Source organism: Perca flavescens, chromosome 23 (assembly GCF_004354835.1).
Source record: "Perca flavescens isolate YP-PL-M2 chromosome 23, PFLA_1.0, whole genome shotgun sequence".
In the NCBI taxonomy this organism is placed as follows: Eukaryota; Metazoa; Chordata; class Actinopteri; order Perciformes; family Percidae; genus Perca; species Perca flavescens.
In genome coordinates, this window is record NC_041353.1 from 17,504,330 (window position 1) to 17,521,768 (window position 17,439).

The 17,439-nt window shown below is 40.3% G+C and overlaps 1 protein-coding gene across 4 annotated transcripts in view; it reads right to left on the bottom strand.

Moving 5' to 3' along the window:
- Positions 1–17,439, bottom strand: part of tbc1d22a (TBC1 domain family, member 22a) — a 131,307-nt gene that overhangs the window by 71,952 nt on the left and 41,916 nt on the right. For all 4 annotated transcript variants that reach the window (XM_028570956.1, XM_028570957.1, XM_028570955.1 and 1 more), the window contains one exon: positions 14,907–15,021. In XM_028570956.1, the coding sequence (XP_028426757.1) occupies positions 14,907–15,021 (115 nt within the window). The remainder of the gene's footprint in view (positions 1–14,906; positions 15,022–17,439) is intronic.

Genomic DNA, 17,439 nt, shown 5'->3' on the forward strand with positions numbered 1-17,439 from the left:
TTAAATCAGTCACCTGGACATGCAGGCCAAGGTTATAATCGTTAACGAAAACGAACGAAATAACGAAAAATAGGTGGGAAAAAACAATGGGCCTCATTCACCAATATCTTCCTAAGTTTTCTTTTAAATATGTTCTTAAGAAGGTTCCTAAGAAAAGTCTACGTCAGATTCATGAAGTGTTCTTAAACAGCAGATTTGTTCGCACCTGTGTTCTTAGGATTGATGAATCCCACGTCTTCGTAACTGAAAACGCGTGCCAGTTGTTCCTAATTAGCATAAAAAAACGCCCCGCAAATTCCCATATAAAGACATGACACTTCCTGTGCACCTCCTGGGAGACAGGTTTTCGGAGATTGTCGGAGCCGCGGTGGAGGAAGTACTGAATCTCAGTACTTAAATAAAAGTACAAATAACTAGAGACATATTTACTTTAGTAAAAGTAGAAGGTTTCCACTACCACAAACAAGGTTCATGGTTGTATTTTATTTTCTTTAATCATGCAAGTAAGCAAATAAAGTGTGTGAAGCAGCGCAAATAGGGAGATGTGAACAGGTCCAGCCAAATAAATAAGATATGAACGCGTCTTACGCAGCCTGGCGGAGGAGTAAACGACGCTGTGGTGAGAAATAGATGGCAACTACGATTTAAAAACGGGAATAATAAAAACAAACGTTTTTATTTTCACTTTTACCGGAGGCTGTATTACCGAGGGTCAGCGGCGCTGCGCCCGGGCTCTGGAGCACCGGAGCCGGCTTGGATCAGCGGTGCCCCATATATACAGTATCTATGGCAACCAAACTTTACTGGTGAGACAAACGTGTGACGGTCAGGAAGACGTTTTGGCAGAGGGGGGAAACTGATCAGAAAATGTAACGGAACATTGTAGAAATGTAGTGGAGTAAAAAGTATAGATAATTGCTGCAAAATGTAACAAAGTAAAAGTCAAAAGCAGGCTATGCACTATTGAGTCTACTTAAGTAAAGTACAGATACGTGAAAAATGTTTAGAACGAATTTGTACTTTGTTACATTCTACCACTGCATTTTGGCCCTATAAATAGCGATTTAATCCGTTTAATTGCTGATGTAAATTGTATTGTTAGTTTTTTTTTTGCATAATATGATTTTTTTTCAACAAATGATCAGAAATACATTACAGTACAATACTATCATTGTAAACGACTGTAGAATTAAATAAAATGCAGTAAGCAATCATTTGGAGCAAATTGTCATCCCTCAAATGTGCATAAAAGTGCTTTTCAGTGTTCGTAGATTTTGTTCTTATCTAAGAACAAATCCAAGTTAAGAAAACATTAGTGAATGCCAGAATCTTCGTAAAAAGTTCGTAAGAAGGGTTTAAGAACACATTTCTTTGTAAGAACGGTTTGTGAATGAGGCCCAATGTCGTTAACTGAAATAAAAATAAAAACGAGGCATTACCAAAAAAGAACTATAACTAAACTAAAACTGTACTGTCTGTTTGCAAAACTAACTAAAATAAAATAATCGAGTAAATGTCCATAGTTTTCATCTTTGTCAATGTCTTTCATAGAACAAATAACGTTATATCTTTCAGAGTTGACATGTATAGTTTCCGACTGGGAACCCAGAAATTCACGACATTCCATGTCAAACTGAACACAACACAGATCTGTGCCCCTCGCTTGGCATCATGGCGGTACCGAAAGCCGGAAGAAAGCGGCAGAGTACTATCTGATTACGACTGTGTCAGATAAAAGCCTTGCAGTGGAAGGTGGTAAAATATGTGGACAATTTATTAAAGGGAAAAACCCCACGAATTTCAAAGTACATTTGAGAAGCGTGCACAAGAAGGCTAACCTAGCTTACCTTAACAAGGTAAAGGAGAACGGCAAGTCCCCCTCCCCCGAAACAGAAGTTAACCCCGGTACAGGGCATGGATGTATGGGTATAGGGCCAGGCAGCATGACGGAGACAACCGCAGGACAGAGAACACTACAGGAGGGCTTTCACCGGCGACCCGATAGCTGCTGGTTAGTAAATACACACGAACACCAAAAGCGGGTGGAAGCGTGGGTTAATATGTATTAAAGGGGTGATAGAATGCAAAACCGATTTTACCCTGTCATAGTTGAAGAACGACAGTTTGGTGGGTAAATAGGACATACGTAGAAATTCAAAATCCCATTGACACCTCTTTCCTCTGCAAATCTCACAATTTGAAACTGCCTCTGAAAACGGGCAATTCTCAACAAAGCTAAAAGTTGACATCAACTTCTCAATTCCTCCTTATTTGGCTGTTTCACGGAAATTTATGGCTAATTGCAAATTTGGTAGTAGTATCGGACTTCACAAGCTCCACAATCTGCCGGCACAGGTGGCGGCTGCTGGCCGGGTTTGCTGCCTTCTCTGTCGGCCTCTCCCCCTGTGTGTGTGTGTGTGTGTGTGTGTGTGTGTGTGTGTGTGTGTGTGTGTGTGTGTGTGTGTGTGTGTGTGTGATATGAGACTCCAATGTATGTGGGTCACTCAACCAATCAGCGTGCAACTCATCTAAATATTCATGAGCATACCATATTTGGAAGAAAAGCTCTTGTAGCAGGGTAGTTAATGGCCAACAGAAAATCACTTGGGACATTTTCAGCCCAACCAATGTTACATACCCTATTAGGAGACAGTGTGAAATACCCTATATAATCATTCTATCACCCCTTTAATACTGAGATGTCTACACAACTGTGAGAGTCGTGGCCGGCTTAGGGTTTTTTTTAGCAGTGGGGGCAGGTCCAAACACCCCCCACGCCAACTTTGATCTTGACATATAGGCTAAGCATTCTGTAGCAAATAACAATAAACCCACTATTAATTACATTATCTTAATGCAGTGTAACTACTTAAGCATGTAAATAATGCACCTAAAATACAAACGTTCTCTGACATGCACTCTAACAATGCAGCCCTATTTCTGATACCATGGGGGTCAGAAATGTTGCCGTGGGGGGCCGCCACGGTCAAATCAACATAGAGGAAACACTGCTCCCCCCTTTCATGTCTTCATCTGTCCTGTGGAAATAAAGGCCTAAAATCCCCCAAAGAATAATCTTAAAAAAAACTGTGTGAGTCGATTGACTTCAAAAAGGTTGCCACTTTACTCGAACCAAAGTTCAAAAAGCCTGTTTGTTTATGTCTTCTTTAGTCTGTTGACTATTTAGGTTTTTTCCTGGCACGTCACTTACACATTTTACACTTACTGCGGTGTCTTGTGTAGACCGTTTACATATTTATGACCATATGCAGGCTACAGTTGATGTACTGGTGTTATTGTTGAATACATTGTGAATAGATATTTCTAAAATTGTATGATATTTTTGTTGAGTTATTATTACACAATACTTTTTCTGACCTTTTTGAATCCCCCGACAAATAACTCATATTACAAAAAAAGACTAAAACTAACACTAAACTAGCAAACCCGCTTTAAAAACTAAAACTAAACTGAATTTGAAAACAAAAAGTCAAAACAAAATAAAAACTAATGAAAAATGCAAAACTATAATAACCTTGATGCAGACACAAAAAAAAAACATTAGATTATAAGATCAAACGAATTAGAATATAACACAAACAAGGTGTTATTCATTAAAATTGAGGCATATAAACACTAAAAGCTGATATAAGTTAATTCCACATTCTGGCCTGCTCTAAATCATGATCAACAACACAGAGTGCTGTGCATGATCAACAACACAGAGTGCTGTGCATGATCAACAACACAGAGTGCTGTGCATGATCAACAACACAGAGTGATGTGCATGATCAACAACACAGAGTGCTGTGCCACTGCTACATTACAGATTTAACAAGAAAACTAAAAAAACGCAAAATCAACTATAGTAGATATTGCTCATATTACACTTAGTACATATTTACTACTACTACTACTATTCACCCATCCCTCCGCTTTCAATTTCCTTTAAGAAAAAGGTTGTCCACAGTTTATAAAAACTGTAATAGATTCAGAGTATCTCAAGTCATCTGATTAGCTGATTTTACAACAAACTATTTATACACAACTTGCTGCTGAACACTAAAAACACTATAATCCATGTTTAACCAGATAAATCACATAAAATGTTCTATAATTAGTAGGTTCATAATAAAACAGTATCATATTATCTTGTAAAATCTGTAAGCTAAGCCGTTTTTCACCGTGGTAATACGTAGCATAACTCATAAAAACAACCAGAAATATTGTGAATACAATCTATCTCCTCGTCAACACGGTTTCATGTTTGGATTGATTCATAATCAATAAAAACGTATGAGTGGCAGCCAAGTTATATGGTATTATAGAATCAAGACATGAAAAATTTGCATTCAAGTAGAGGTATGAGAATAACGAATACAACTACTTGAAGGAGAAAGAAGTAGACAATGAATGTGAAGTGGCAACCATCAAAAGTCTAAAAGAAAAAAACACATTTCAGGGGAATAAAAGAGAGACATTTATAGAGAGAAAGGTGGAGATAGACAGAGACTGAGGGTCAAAACCACACAGCTCGATTCAATTTCTGCCGCTCCAAATGCTATTACTTAACCCCAGAAACATGGTGATTGCGTTCTAAACCAAATAGAGGAGTGGAGACTGATACAAAGCTCAAGGCGGGAGAAAGACAAAGCGAGACAGCGTCAAAGAAAATTGAAGAACAAGTCTCAAACTGTCTCGGGGGGAAAATAATGCCTATAGGGAGTCAATAATCTCACTGAATGATTAAAGCAGGAGGAATTAGAGAAAGCAAAAGTAGATAAGGAACAAAGTAGGAAAGACAGTGTTCCTGCTGGATGTCAGCAGCGCTGCTCTGGCAATCACTAAGCAGCTCATTAGAGCTAATAACAGCCATTAATCAGAGGGAAACTTAGAATAGAAGGCTGGACCGACAGTGGCCACACCATAGGGAGGAAGAAGCCGATATTAGTTAACAGCCAACTGGCCAAGATCCACTCTACAGATTGCTCAATCTATAGACAGACAAATGGGCAGATGAGTGGATACAAATGAAAAGGAAAGGAGAGGCGATGAAGAGGGGGGGAAAGTTGTGTGTATGTAAAGCAGCTATGAAAGGGTTTAGTCGCATTAGCAGTGCATTAATAAAGCAACAGACTTTATTAAGTCTCCCATCTGTTTACGTGATGTTCAAAACAGTTAACACAGCAGTGACTAAAACACCAAATGACAGCAACTCCTCAGTTACTTACAGCAGAATATATTAAGTCTTCTAGAATTGGCACTTTCTTTCAACAACCACACACGTTGAGCCAATCATCATATAACGGTTCAGCGTTGTAATCCCCTGATGTGAGGATGCAAGTGAAAAACAAATGAGCGCGGCACATCACGGCACGCCAGGGCTCGCTGTGCCACAGCTAAAGCTCCATGCCAGCAGACAAACAACAGATCAGAGAGAAGATATGAGGGGGATTGAATGCCGAGAAGACAAGGGAAGATATAAAGACAAGACAGAATAGAATGCTGAAAGGGCCAAAAGTGAATGCCTAACGTAAAGCAAAGTGCTGCTTACTGCAAGATGCCAACCGAGAACACAAGATTCAGGCAGAATGTGACATTTTGGTTTCAGAAGAGATCTTAATTAATAGACAGTTTCTAGTGTCATCAAATTGAAGTTTCCGTTTTTATCAAGTCTGATGAGACTCTTGTCTTTATAGTCGAGGTATCAGCCTTGGTTTGAGTTCTGTACGTGTGTCTGTATGTGCCCTGTATTTGTGTGTGTGATGTTACACTCCTGCAGGCATTTCATCACAGCTGACTGACAGTATGTTTCCATCTTCCAAGCTTTGTCCCTGGGTGCTCCAGCAAGCCAGCCTATCTGCAATGTAGCACCCCTGTTCTCTTTCCACACACACACACGACAATGCAGGGCCTGTGTGTGTGTGTGTGTGTGTGTGTGTGTGTGTGTGTGTGTGTGTGTGTGTGTGTGTGATAGAGACATCCAGCAGAGCCCCCCTCCTCCTCCTCTTCTTCCCTCTCTGTTAAGATGATGTTAAAGTGTGCTTCTATTTGATTTACTGTATATGAATGATATAGGTACTCTAATACCCTACTCATGGTACATTAACAGCATTTAGGTTGTTTGTCACAGCCAACCCTCCGTCAGGCTCTCACATTAAAGCCAGTTGGCCTCATTTGTATGGGGCAAAGCTAGCCATTTCACATTAGCATATTTAAAATGGATCATACATAAAAGACCAGCACAGGCACACACATATCAAAATAATACTAAACGCAGGAAAGGGAATGTATAGCAGTGTATCTGCAAGCCTCAACAAAACAAAGACTTCTAAAAAATATTTGTATTGCCAGTTAGAGAGAAACATTACACACATTTACACACTAGTTTACTCTTTAATGTAAAAATGAAAAAACTTAATTCTCAACAATCATCAATGATGAAAAACATTTAAATCCTGTAAGACCAAAAGCAAATGTACTGCTCACATGCTTAGAAAGTTATGCATATGCATAAACAAGCACAAACAGGCATCGGCACATTCATGCCCACACACAGATTACATAAATTCTGTGGTTAGTGCACAGCAAGGGGTGCCAGTATGTAAGTGTGTCCTTGCCCAATGAAAAGTCACTCAGCCGTTTTCATTTTCCATTCGTTCCCCCAAAAACAATAGACAATTAGAATAGTTTTGGCATTTCAACAGAGAAAACATTTTACATTTTATATTTTTGTCTGATTAAACAAAGATGCAATCCATGTTTTCCTCTGCCAAGACGGTCGTTCTCCAGTTTAGTGTATTGCCGGTGCCAGCGGTGCAACAGAGACCACACCTGCCTCTTTATTTGAGCATAAATGTAAATAAATGACTAAATAAATGTGTATTAAAATTAGGGCTGGGCGATATGGCCTGAAAATAAAATCCCAGATTTTGTCAAAAAATAAATAAATAATCCGATTTAAGATTTAAATCGATTTTTTCTCCCCTACTTAAAATCAATATGCAGATGACAAAGAAATTGTTCAAAACAAGTTTTAACTTTATTTTGTTTTGACTCACACACACACACACACACACAACACACACACACACACACGGCTATATATTCAACAACAACAAAACAGGTAAAGCTGTTTTCACACATACAGGTAATTCACTTCTCGTTCCTCGCTAAAAGTTCAAATAATTTTAACGTTGTTGCGCAACCTTGCCCTCATTTTCACCTGTTGCTGAGTAACTTACATTAATATCCCATGGTCTCTTGAATGTAGCATACCTGTAGCAAGCTCCTTCGTAGTAACTAGCGGTAAAAACAAACGTCGAAGAGGAGCTCCGTGCTACAGAGCGGCGATTGCTAGTTGTTTAAGCAGCTACAGACCTCCGTCACAGCTCGGTCGTATCGGCAGCATTTAGTAGATGTGTTGAGCTGCAACAGAGTTCCTCAACACCGGCTCTGGTGCCCCGCATGGTGCTCCTTCAGGTCAGTGGTAGCTGGTGGTTCAGTTATCCGAGAATAGGTGACTCTCAGCCGGGGACAGAGCACCGAGAGCTGCAGGTCATTTCGGCGGAGATACGAGAGCCCAGAAGGGAGCGTCGGCGGATGTTAAGGAGAAAATCAATTTTCATTTAAACAAATCGACGTTAACTACACATTTGAGTTAATCGATAAAATCAATTTATCGCCCAGCACTAATTAAAATGTTGACAACTATGTGCAACTGCCTAATTTTGTACCTCCAACTAATTCTCCAGTCTTAGTGCATGGTAAAACATTCCCTGGTGTATAGTTAAAAAAAAAGAAAAAAAAGAAGAATCAGCATCTGTGTGTAGTCAAAGAGTCATAGTCGATCATAGTCTGTTTCAATAAAACTGTGGAAACTATAATTACAAATTTTGGCAACATAAACACTGACTAACAGACAAAAAAGCCCCTTTCTTTCAAGAAATTTGATAGTCCAGGGCAGGCAAAATGTAGGCTGCTGTACTTACACTCTTTCCCTAGCTTTTTATGAGTGAGTAAATAACCACAATTTAAAGCTGCAGTTAGCAAGAACACTGATGAAATACATAAACATAATCTGAAATGTGGCATGTTGCAAGTTAAACCGGTCTAAACTGCATTTTCCTCAACTTGCATGTTTTGTGACCATGGGACTTAGATGACAAAGAAAAAATGGGTGACATAAAGCTCTTAATTCCTAACAGTTGCGTGTATAATTTACTAAATGTGCCCTTAGTAGACAGCAGCTGCCCTGCACAAGCAAGTGATAAAGAGCATAATGTAAAGGAAGTACACGTTTCTCTGCATTTATGAAATCTTAAAGAAGCCTGTGGAGAAAGGGCATGTGGCTAGGCATCTGAGTCTTCTCACACACACACACACCTATCAGGACCTCCATCATACACGTCATTGTGGTTTTTTTTGCTCCTCATCCCTTCCATCTTCCCTAATAGAAGTGCTTGAAGCACAGAGACACATCTCCAAAAATGTTTTGACTTTACTGATGGCTCTAGTTGGTTAGACACTTAGTGCGTTGTGTAAATGTCTACGGCTTTCACTTTTCCAACCCCCTTCTTTCATAATTCACTTTGCTATTTGGAGATGAGTCTCTGCTTCAGTTGCAATAAAAACACATTTACATTTTAACCTAGAACACTTCAGGTTTGTCCTCATGCTTCCTTTCCTCAATGATTCCTGTTCTCTAAGCACATTATCCTACTTCTACAGCGACAACAGAAGTCTACAAAATGGTAGAATGACAAGAACTTCGAGCCAGAGAAAGAGACTTCTTCACTTCTACACAATGTTTTCTTTTTTTAAGGAAACTGCAGTTGCTTATTTACTCATCTAGTAGATACAGTATGAAGCAACATAAGCATTCATTTACAGTCGTGGCTCTGGCCAAATATTCAATATTATCATATACAATTATAGCAGCTTTAAGGTTCAATTTTGGACCTTATTTTACAGTATATTTTGCTGAATTAAAATAATCTTTTTGATGTAAACAAACTTCACTCTCGGATGCCTATAGCAGACAGCACAGAATCATATAAACACTGTTCAGTCTTTGGACCACAGTATATAAGTGAAACATCTACACTAACATTATAAACATAATATATAAAACAAATACGTCTATAGGAAGCACTGCTTTCACTAAAGCAGTAAATAGCTGAATTTCTTCAAGGAATCCTTGCAGCAGAGCAGCTGTTGCTAGCCACTTTCTGCCTGCTATGGTAAGTATAGCTTCACAGCGAAAGACTGTGATAGGGTACACCTGGCCATTCATCTCTTCGTTGATAGGAGGAAGGGCTGCCTGGCTCAGCCACTTGCTGACAGCATGGGAGCACTTTCTAAGCCAGTCATTTTCCCCTTTTTGGAAATCTTGTTTTCCTGCTGCCCTGTTGTTTGTCCCTCTCTGTCATCCCCCCCAAGCCTTCAGTCGTTCTTACTCTCAAGCCTGCCAGGAGACAGTCGGGCTGCGGTTATTTTCTACTACTTCCTTCTAGCTGTGGATCTCCATCAAACCCTCACCTCCCTGACTTTTGCTTAAAATGCACATCTCTTTCCCCGGTCTCTCTAACCTGCTCCCTTGTTTTCATCTTTCTTCAGAGTGGATCCATATTAAGACACTGGCATGCAGATTACATTATGGATCCGCTGGCCGATCAATGGCCGCTCTACATTAAAGGAGGACTGGCCCTGCTCTTTGGCCCGTCATGGCCCATCCTGGCCTTAATTAGATGACTTTCATTGTCGGCTAATGGGAGAGGTGTTACACTGTGGAAGATATGGGACAAGACAAAAGCAAAGTAATGCCTCACAGGTGGAGAACAAAAACAACATACACTCCAAATCAATTTCTCCTTTGACACGAGGGAGGCTTCCTAGTTTGCTTAACAGGCGTGGTGGATACACAACAACTTTAGTAGTATTTTTCCTTCGGCTGCTTCAGAAGAGTTTATCAATAATCTACCAATTAGAACTTTTCAATTTGGTTTAACAGCCAGGTGTTAATGAAAGTTGGTGACAGGGAAAAAAGGGGGAGTGCAGTAAAGACGTAGTGGTTAAAGGGTCGAGCCATCACTCCACATCGCTTCATCAAAAGGTAAATGGGGTGTATGTCAGCTAAACAAGCTCTGCAGTGCCAGACCAACGCGGTTTCATGACTCCGAAAAGGAAGCCAGAGAAACACAGCCAGAGAAACACAGCTTAGAAAAAACGAGACACTAATAACAAAGTTAAAGATATGATTAGTGGAACAATAGGAAGACAACTAACACAACCAAACAAACAAATGCAGAGGCATCTTGTGGGCAGCAGAGCGTGGGTGTGCAATTTGGTATTTTTTCCCAACCTTATCACTTCCTGCTTTTGAGAGGCAGACTACCAGACTACCATGCTGAAATGGTAAGCAAAAAGCAGACTGATTTCATCAAGTGGTGTATGTATGACACGCCAATTGGCCACGTGGTGTGTATGTTTACATCCGCTGTATACAGCGTAGACATACACGTGGATAGCTCAAAATGCGTACAGATAACGCCATTTGGCTTCAGGAAAGTGCCGTGTATGTTTTACGCAAAGTGATGATGCCATGTTGGCAAAAAGCCTTTGGGAATCAAACAGTGAAAAATCTCAAAAACACAACTAGACCGAAACATAGAAAGAGGAGAAGAGAAAGAAAATGGCACAGAAATTATATCCAAGACAGAGATGACACAACATGGAGAAGAGAATAGACAGAAGAGACTAATTTAGAGGGTAAATTAAGGCGCTGCAAACAGGTCAAAGTCCTAATCAGGTGCCCAAAATCAATGAACTGTCTCCCATCCTTAGATACTGGCTGTCACTCAAATATAAAGGGCTTCACACTGTTCAGACTTAAACATGATGCCATGATCATTTAAACGTTCTGCGAAAGAAAACCAGTTGTGCATTAGTGTCAATATCAAGAGCATTTTTAAAAGACACTTTGGTTCTGGGTTTGGCTGCTTTGTAACTCCATTTAGCTCTGCAGGACATAAAGCCTATATTGGCCTTTTTTTGCTGCAAGCTGATCTGAGCCCCTTACTCACCTACTGCGATGCTTGTTTCATTTTACAGCTTTTATGGCTACTGATTAGGTTACTGCACCAGAATATGAACTATGAAGGCCATCTTCCAACAAAAGCCAATGTTGAGTCCATTAAACAAACATCTTTAGAGTGGACTTTGTGCTGGACATAAATGCACGGGCCCTGCAATGCAAATACTGTAAACACACATATATGTTCCTCTGTTGTTACTGCTGAACCACAGTCTACTTGTCTCATCAGCGTTGTTTTCAGATGCAGAAGGTCGTGAAAAAGATTTCTTTTTAAACAACAACAACAACAGTATGCTACCTGTTCAGCACAAAACGGCAAGACAGACAAAGTTAGCAACCACCTGATGAACATAGCGAAGCATTTAGCAGCTAAAGAGCCGGATGTGTCCCTCAGGAGTTGGAGACCAAAACAGAGCTAAACAGATAGTGGATATTGGATATATATATTGATTACAGAAGGATTGTGTCATGTGGATGCAACAACAGTGGTGTTGTCATTACTTAGAATTCCTCATGGGAGTGACAGAAACTACGCACTAGGGCTTTAAGTCACAAAAAAGAAAAAAACACTAAATAACAAATTATTGAATTCATTTTTCATTCAAAGTTTCACTTGTACTGTAAGTCTCTACATCTAGGGCCTGGGGCTAGGCTTCTTAAGAGGCCAGTGTTTTTACCAAACAGGTATATCATGTCTCTTGTGTTTGACAGATCAGTCTTTGACCTCATTCAGACAAGAAAAAGAAAAGTAGGACAGATGTTAGAATAGTTCAGGTGTCTGACCTACAAACACCTTCTAATGTTACTGTTGTCATCCTTGTTTGTGCAAGAATTATTCAGAGAGCATGTCTACATTGAGCGTAATTAAAGAATATTTGTAATCACTCTTTAAAGAAATGAATTCTTGAGAGAAGTACTTTCACCATACAGCAATGAGCTCACATACAGAAGGAGGGAGATCAAATGGAACAGAAGAAAGAAAAATAGATGGCAGGAAAAGAGAGACAGCCAGAGAGAGCAGGAGAGCACGACAGCATTAGAGTTTGTCTCACACTTCCTACCCCACCACAAAAGGAGCAAAATTAGGCCTATTTCATGAAAGAGCCAAACCTCTCTCTGCTTTGGGTCTCTCTCTGGCTCAGAAAACACGAACACCTAACAACAACAACACAGCGCATCAACCCATCATGTAAGAGGCGCATTTGAAGATTTGTTGGCTGTGTATGTTATTCAAGGCTCATCAGCGCATGGAAATGCAGGAGAACAAAGTGCAGGTGATGCCTTGAAGATCTAACAAGAGTCTGACTGTGTGTGACTCACCCACAGAGAAAGGCAAAGAGAGAGGCGAAACAAATGCATAGAGAGGTAGGGATAATAAAAGCAAAAAATGACAGTGATAAGAAACGGCAGAGGAAACAAGACACAGGAGAACATGAAAAGAATGGAAAAAGTGAAGGACAAGAGAGGCTAAATGTCTGAAGAGAAAACATGTCACGGCAGTTTTTTTTTTTTTTTTTTCAGTTCACCTAGTTAAAACTAAATTTGAGGGCTTTTGTGTGAAAATATTATTTTTTATTTTACAGGGGGCCAGCCAGGAAATGGCAAAAGTTGTCTCATCACAAACAAATAAAAAGTCAGCCAACACAAAGGATAAATGCATTAAATTTTAATAAATTGTCCAAAAGTTCATTCATCCAGTCATTTTGGAGGCTGTGCTGTAGTTTGTGGTACTGTTGCATTGTATTGCGTTTCACTAAAAGGAGTGCACAAAAGTAGAAGTCACAATTAAAGTAGAGAAAACACTTAGAAAAACACTCATTAGTTAGCTCCGAGTAAAATGCTGTGTGCCAAAGGCTGTACAGAGATGCACAGGAGTCAGGCAGTCCAGCCGGTTGCGTGCCTCCCACCACTTAACGTGTGGATCCTAATTGTATCTCTGTGACCACAATTGGTCTGGGGAGTGCAAGGTAGTCCACAGAGCATTGTGGTTTCCACTTAGCAGCTCTATTTTGAATGGCTTCAAAGACAGCTTGATGGGCCGAAACAGTGTGTACGTGGGATGTATAGAGACACTCCCATCACAGAGGAAGCGTGCAGAAATGCACACTAACCGCTTAAAGAAAGTTGCCACGACAGCGTGGGGTCAATTCCCGTCACTTACTGTTTGTACACTTTCCCTCTGATTATCTCCAAAATTTATAAAGAAAAGGAGTGTGCTGTAAAATTGCATCTTAAAAGCCCATGATGGTTTTCTCTATGCTGGAAAAACTCATTAGAACAACTCCCAGGAGGTGATTGAAAAGGCTATCAGGCCCCCAATCCATGGCAAAAAAAAAAATAACTTTCGCAAGAAGGGAAAACCAGGGACATAACACGAGTGGGACTCATTCCTGAACATCCTGAAAAAGAAATCCTTCACCCAAATGGAGGATTCCCTGACACAAAAACAATAAAGCATTGACTAAAGTAATGTATGCACCACCAGTAATTTTGTGTGTGTGATGACATGCATATAAACACAGGAGAAATTGGTTTCTTTTTTTTTCTTCTTTTTTTATGAAAGCTATATAGTGCCAGGTTCAAATCCAGCCACTCGCCTTTATTACATTTATTGTATCCTTTCTCTAGTGTCTATCTAATAAAGGAAGAATCCAAGAATAGAAAAACATTATTGGGGTGGTCATAAAAGTTGTATTAAACTCATCCGCAAGAGTATTAAACAGTCTGTGTGGGCTTTGTATCTGACAGCATATGTTTATACTGTCAAAAGAATTAAGTGTGAGATTAAAATAAATGTGGCATAACATGAAGGCACACAGCTGGAGTGTTCTGGAGAGAAGACTGCCGTTGGAACAGCGAGCACGAGCCCACACACGCGCGCTTACAGGTCATGCGCTCTCGTGCACATACTGTACACACAAACATGCAAGTCCTAATGGTGCCCTGCCACACGTATTTCATTACTTTGTGGTAATGTCTGAAGTTCTACCATGGACTCTAACATTTTTTGTGGAAAAAATGCCTCAGTTACCTTGTTTCAAGCCATTCTAGCGTGGTATAGAAAGCCTGCAGGAAGACTTAGCTTGATTTGTGCCAGTTCTCATTAATATTTAACGAGCTAAGCTGCTTGACTCTGACTGGCTAACAGCCAGCCAATGAGAGCCTGGCTATCAGCATCCTTTACCCAGCGCAACTGGGCGAGCTCATGAATAGTAATGAGCTCAGATAACATGATGTCAGACTGACCAGCTTTTGTAATTGGCCTGATTTCTCCGCTTATTTCTTTTCAGTGGCTAGAGCTGACAGAGGAGGTAGCAGTTCATTTTCACATTCACGACATAACACAAACTCATATGGACCTAACATATTTCAAAAAATACAAGTAAAAACGGTTTTGTGTGGCAGGGCACCTTTAACCAGAATGATTGGATGAATAGAACTCACAAGCACATTCAAACACAAACTGACACTCCAAGTGTCTAAACGAAAGAAGAACAGACAGATGGAGGAAGAGAGAGGAGTAAAGAGGGCGAAGAGCTGTATGAGGAGTTTATTGGCCAGAAAGTTGTGAAAAGAGAGACTGCCTCGAGGGTCCCAGGGTTGATTCCCTGTGACCTGCGGTGATGAACCGGTGAGTCTTGCCAACTACGAAAATGTGCCACTCTGCACTGTGGAGAGCAGCACTTGCTCTAGACAGGCAGCGAAAAGAGTTGACTGAGCCTCACATCAATAGCATATCACACAAAAGATTAGGAGGTGAAAGGGAAAAGGAGAAAAAAAAAAAAAAAAAAAAGGGAGAGATTGCACTTACCAATGTACTCAAAGACGTAGACGACGAAGAACGGCGTGACCAGGTCGTTGATGCCTTGCACGTAGCCGCTGGCCGGATGGCGTATGGCCCAGATAAAAAGGATCCGCTCAAAAATCTTACACACAAACATACACACAGAGACATAATGTCAAAACACTAGCTTGTAGACAACACGCATTAACATTACAGAAGCTAATCCACGCAGAGACATAGTGTCAAAACGGTTTCTTGTAGACAAAACCCATTTACTTTACAGAAACTAATGCACAAGGGTGGTCAATTTACAATGACATGAAACAGAAAAGCAATAAACCAATGTGTTGGAGAAGCTAAAATCGGAAAATGTTAACAGTGAACCCCTCTGTCAATTTGTCAAAATGTTGTCTTGATGAACTAATCAATCCATTAATTAATTAATAATTTCCCTCACAAATGTTACGTTAATAATGAATAATGTTCACTGACACCCAGTTATTCTCTGGCAGAAAATCAGGCCTGCCAAACATTAGGATAGTTAGAATGATCATAATCATAGAAGTGTACATTTTGGAAAGTGAGTTAGGTGTGGGAAGGCAGTGGTAGAAATCGGAACAATTTGAGGCATGCCAGGCAGGTGTGGAAGAAAGCAGCTGAATGGGCAAAACCTTGCTTGCTGTGGGAGTGGAACACTGCAGAAGTGAATATCGATTTATAAGATATTAATTTGGTTTAAACTTTTCTTGAGCCATCATTGCGTATTAGCTGGTCACAGACATAGAATGTATGGAGTATATTCATGTTGTTTTTGTGGATGGGTTAGAAAGACACCCTGTGGAATATTTTACTAGTATTGCTATAGAGCAACGTGTTAACGTGCGGGTCCCCGTTTTGTTGGTTGCATGAGGATGCACTTGGACGGGTGGTAACACGCAAAGTAGCGTAGCAAAGTGCCAACAGAGACAGGCAAGAAAAAGACTGCAAGCTAGCAAATATGGGTTAAACAATACAGGATTTTTTATATATATATATATATATATATATATATATATAGTTTGTTTTTTTAAATTCATGAAGGAAATAAATTTACCTTGTTTGTTCAACCTCAAGGATAGGCACAGAGTGTTGCCGTGAGAATGTATGCATAACTTTTTGTTTGTTTACAAGATAATCACAGGGCACCTTTAATGGCGTATGTTCTGATAACCGCTCCGGACCCTGTTTTTAATATTGACTGTCAATAAGAAAATGCTTAAAAAACGCTTAATTAATGATGTTAATGTTTCTAGTTAAACCCTTAAGTGCGTGTGTGTGCAGTCTTCTCAAATACACCAAACCAACCAAGACCGACGATCCGAGAGGCACATCAAGAGACACCAGTGGGCGGCTGGTACCCCACTGGCGTCTGGTTTCCCCTGCAGATGAGTGTGCGGCTCAAGGATCGGACTCGACGCCCACGAGAAGCGGCACCAGCGGCAACGTCGCTGAACCCACACTCCCACCCCCATCCCTCATCATCGAACACGATGGACAGCTAAGAGTGTGAATTTTATTCTTGTCTTTTAAGGTTTGAATTTTTTTTTTTTTATCGTTTTCTAACTGCTCTTTAATGTTTTACGTAAAGCACTTTGAATAGCCCTGTTGCTGAAATGTGCTATACAAATAAAGCTGCCTTGCCTTCCATGTTTTATTCCACCACAACCCTCCTTATCGTCTGTAAGTCTGCTGTGAAAATGCTATCCAAAAACGTGTGATCTTATTTACCAGTTAGGTAATGACCGTTTGTCCAAATGACACAAGAAAAATCGAGACGGGGAAGTGCAGTCTAAATTTGAGCTGCATCATTTCTGTCCCTCTCTCTTTTTTAGCACAGAAGCAACACCTCAGTCTTCACTTTCTCTGCTGCATTTTTGTGCACAAAAAGCTCACTTTGAACTTCCTCTGCTTTGGTGTTGGTCTCCTCCTTCCTCTTCTTTGTTCCACTCAGTTTTTCTCTGTCTCTAGCGCTTCTCTTCTGACTATGTCTCCTCCTCCATCTCCCTCAATATTTTTTGCAAACACTTCCATCTTCGTTATGGGTGGCTGTTTAAATGCTGTCAGCCGCAGTGAATTAGAGGCTTGATGTTCAGCTTGTTTTTCTGGAGCTCAAATACATCGCGCGCGCGCACACACACACACACACACACACACACACACACACACACACACACACACACACACACACACACACACACACACACACACACACACACACACACACACACACACACACACACACACACACACACACACACACACAATCAAGCACCTTCTTATTTTTGGGGATATGTCATGTTTCTGTCACTTTCTAAATAACATCATAGCTCATTGTTTTATGGGGAGAGAAAAAGATATGGCCATGGCAATGTCATTTTTTTTCCAAAGCTTCTTATTTCTATTTAAAGTAATTCAATCAATGTTAAGATAGCCAGGAAGATTGGTAAGATGCAACTCTCGCTGGCTTTCCCCTACACTTTCTCCTCAAATCCCCATTACCTGCATCCACTCCTCACACCTC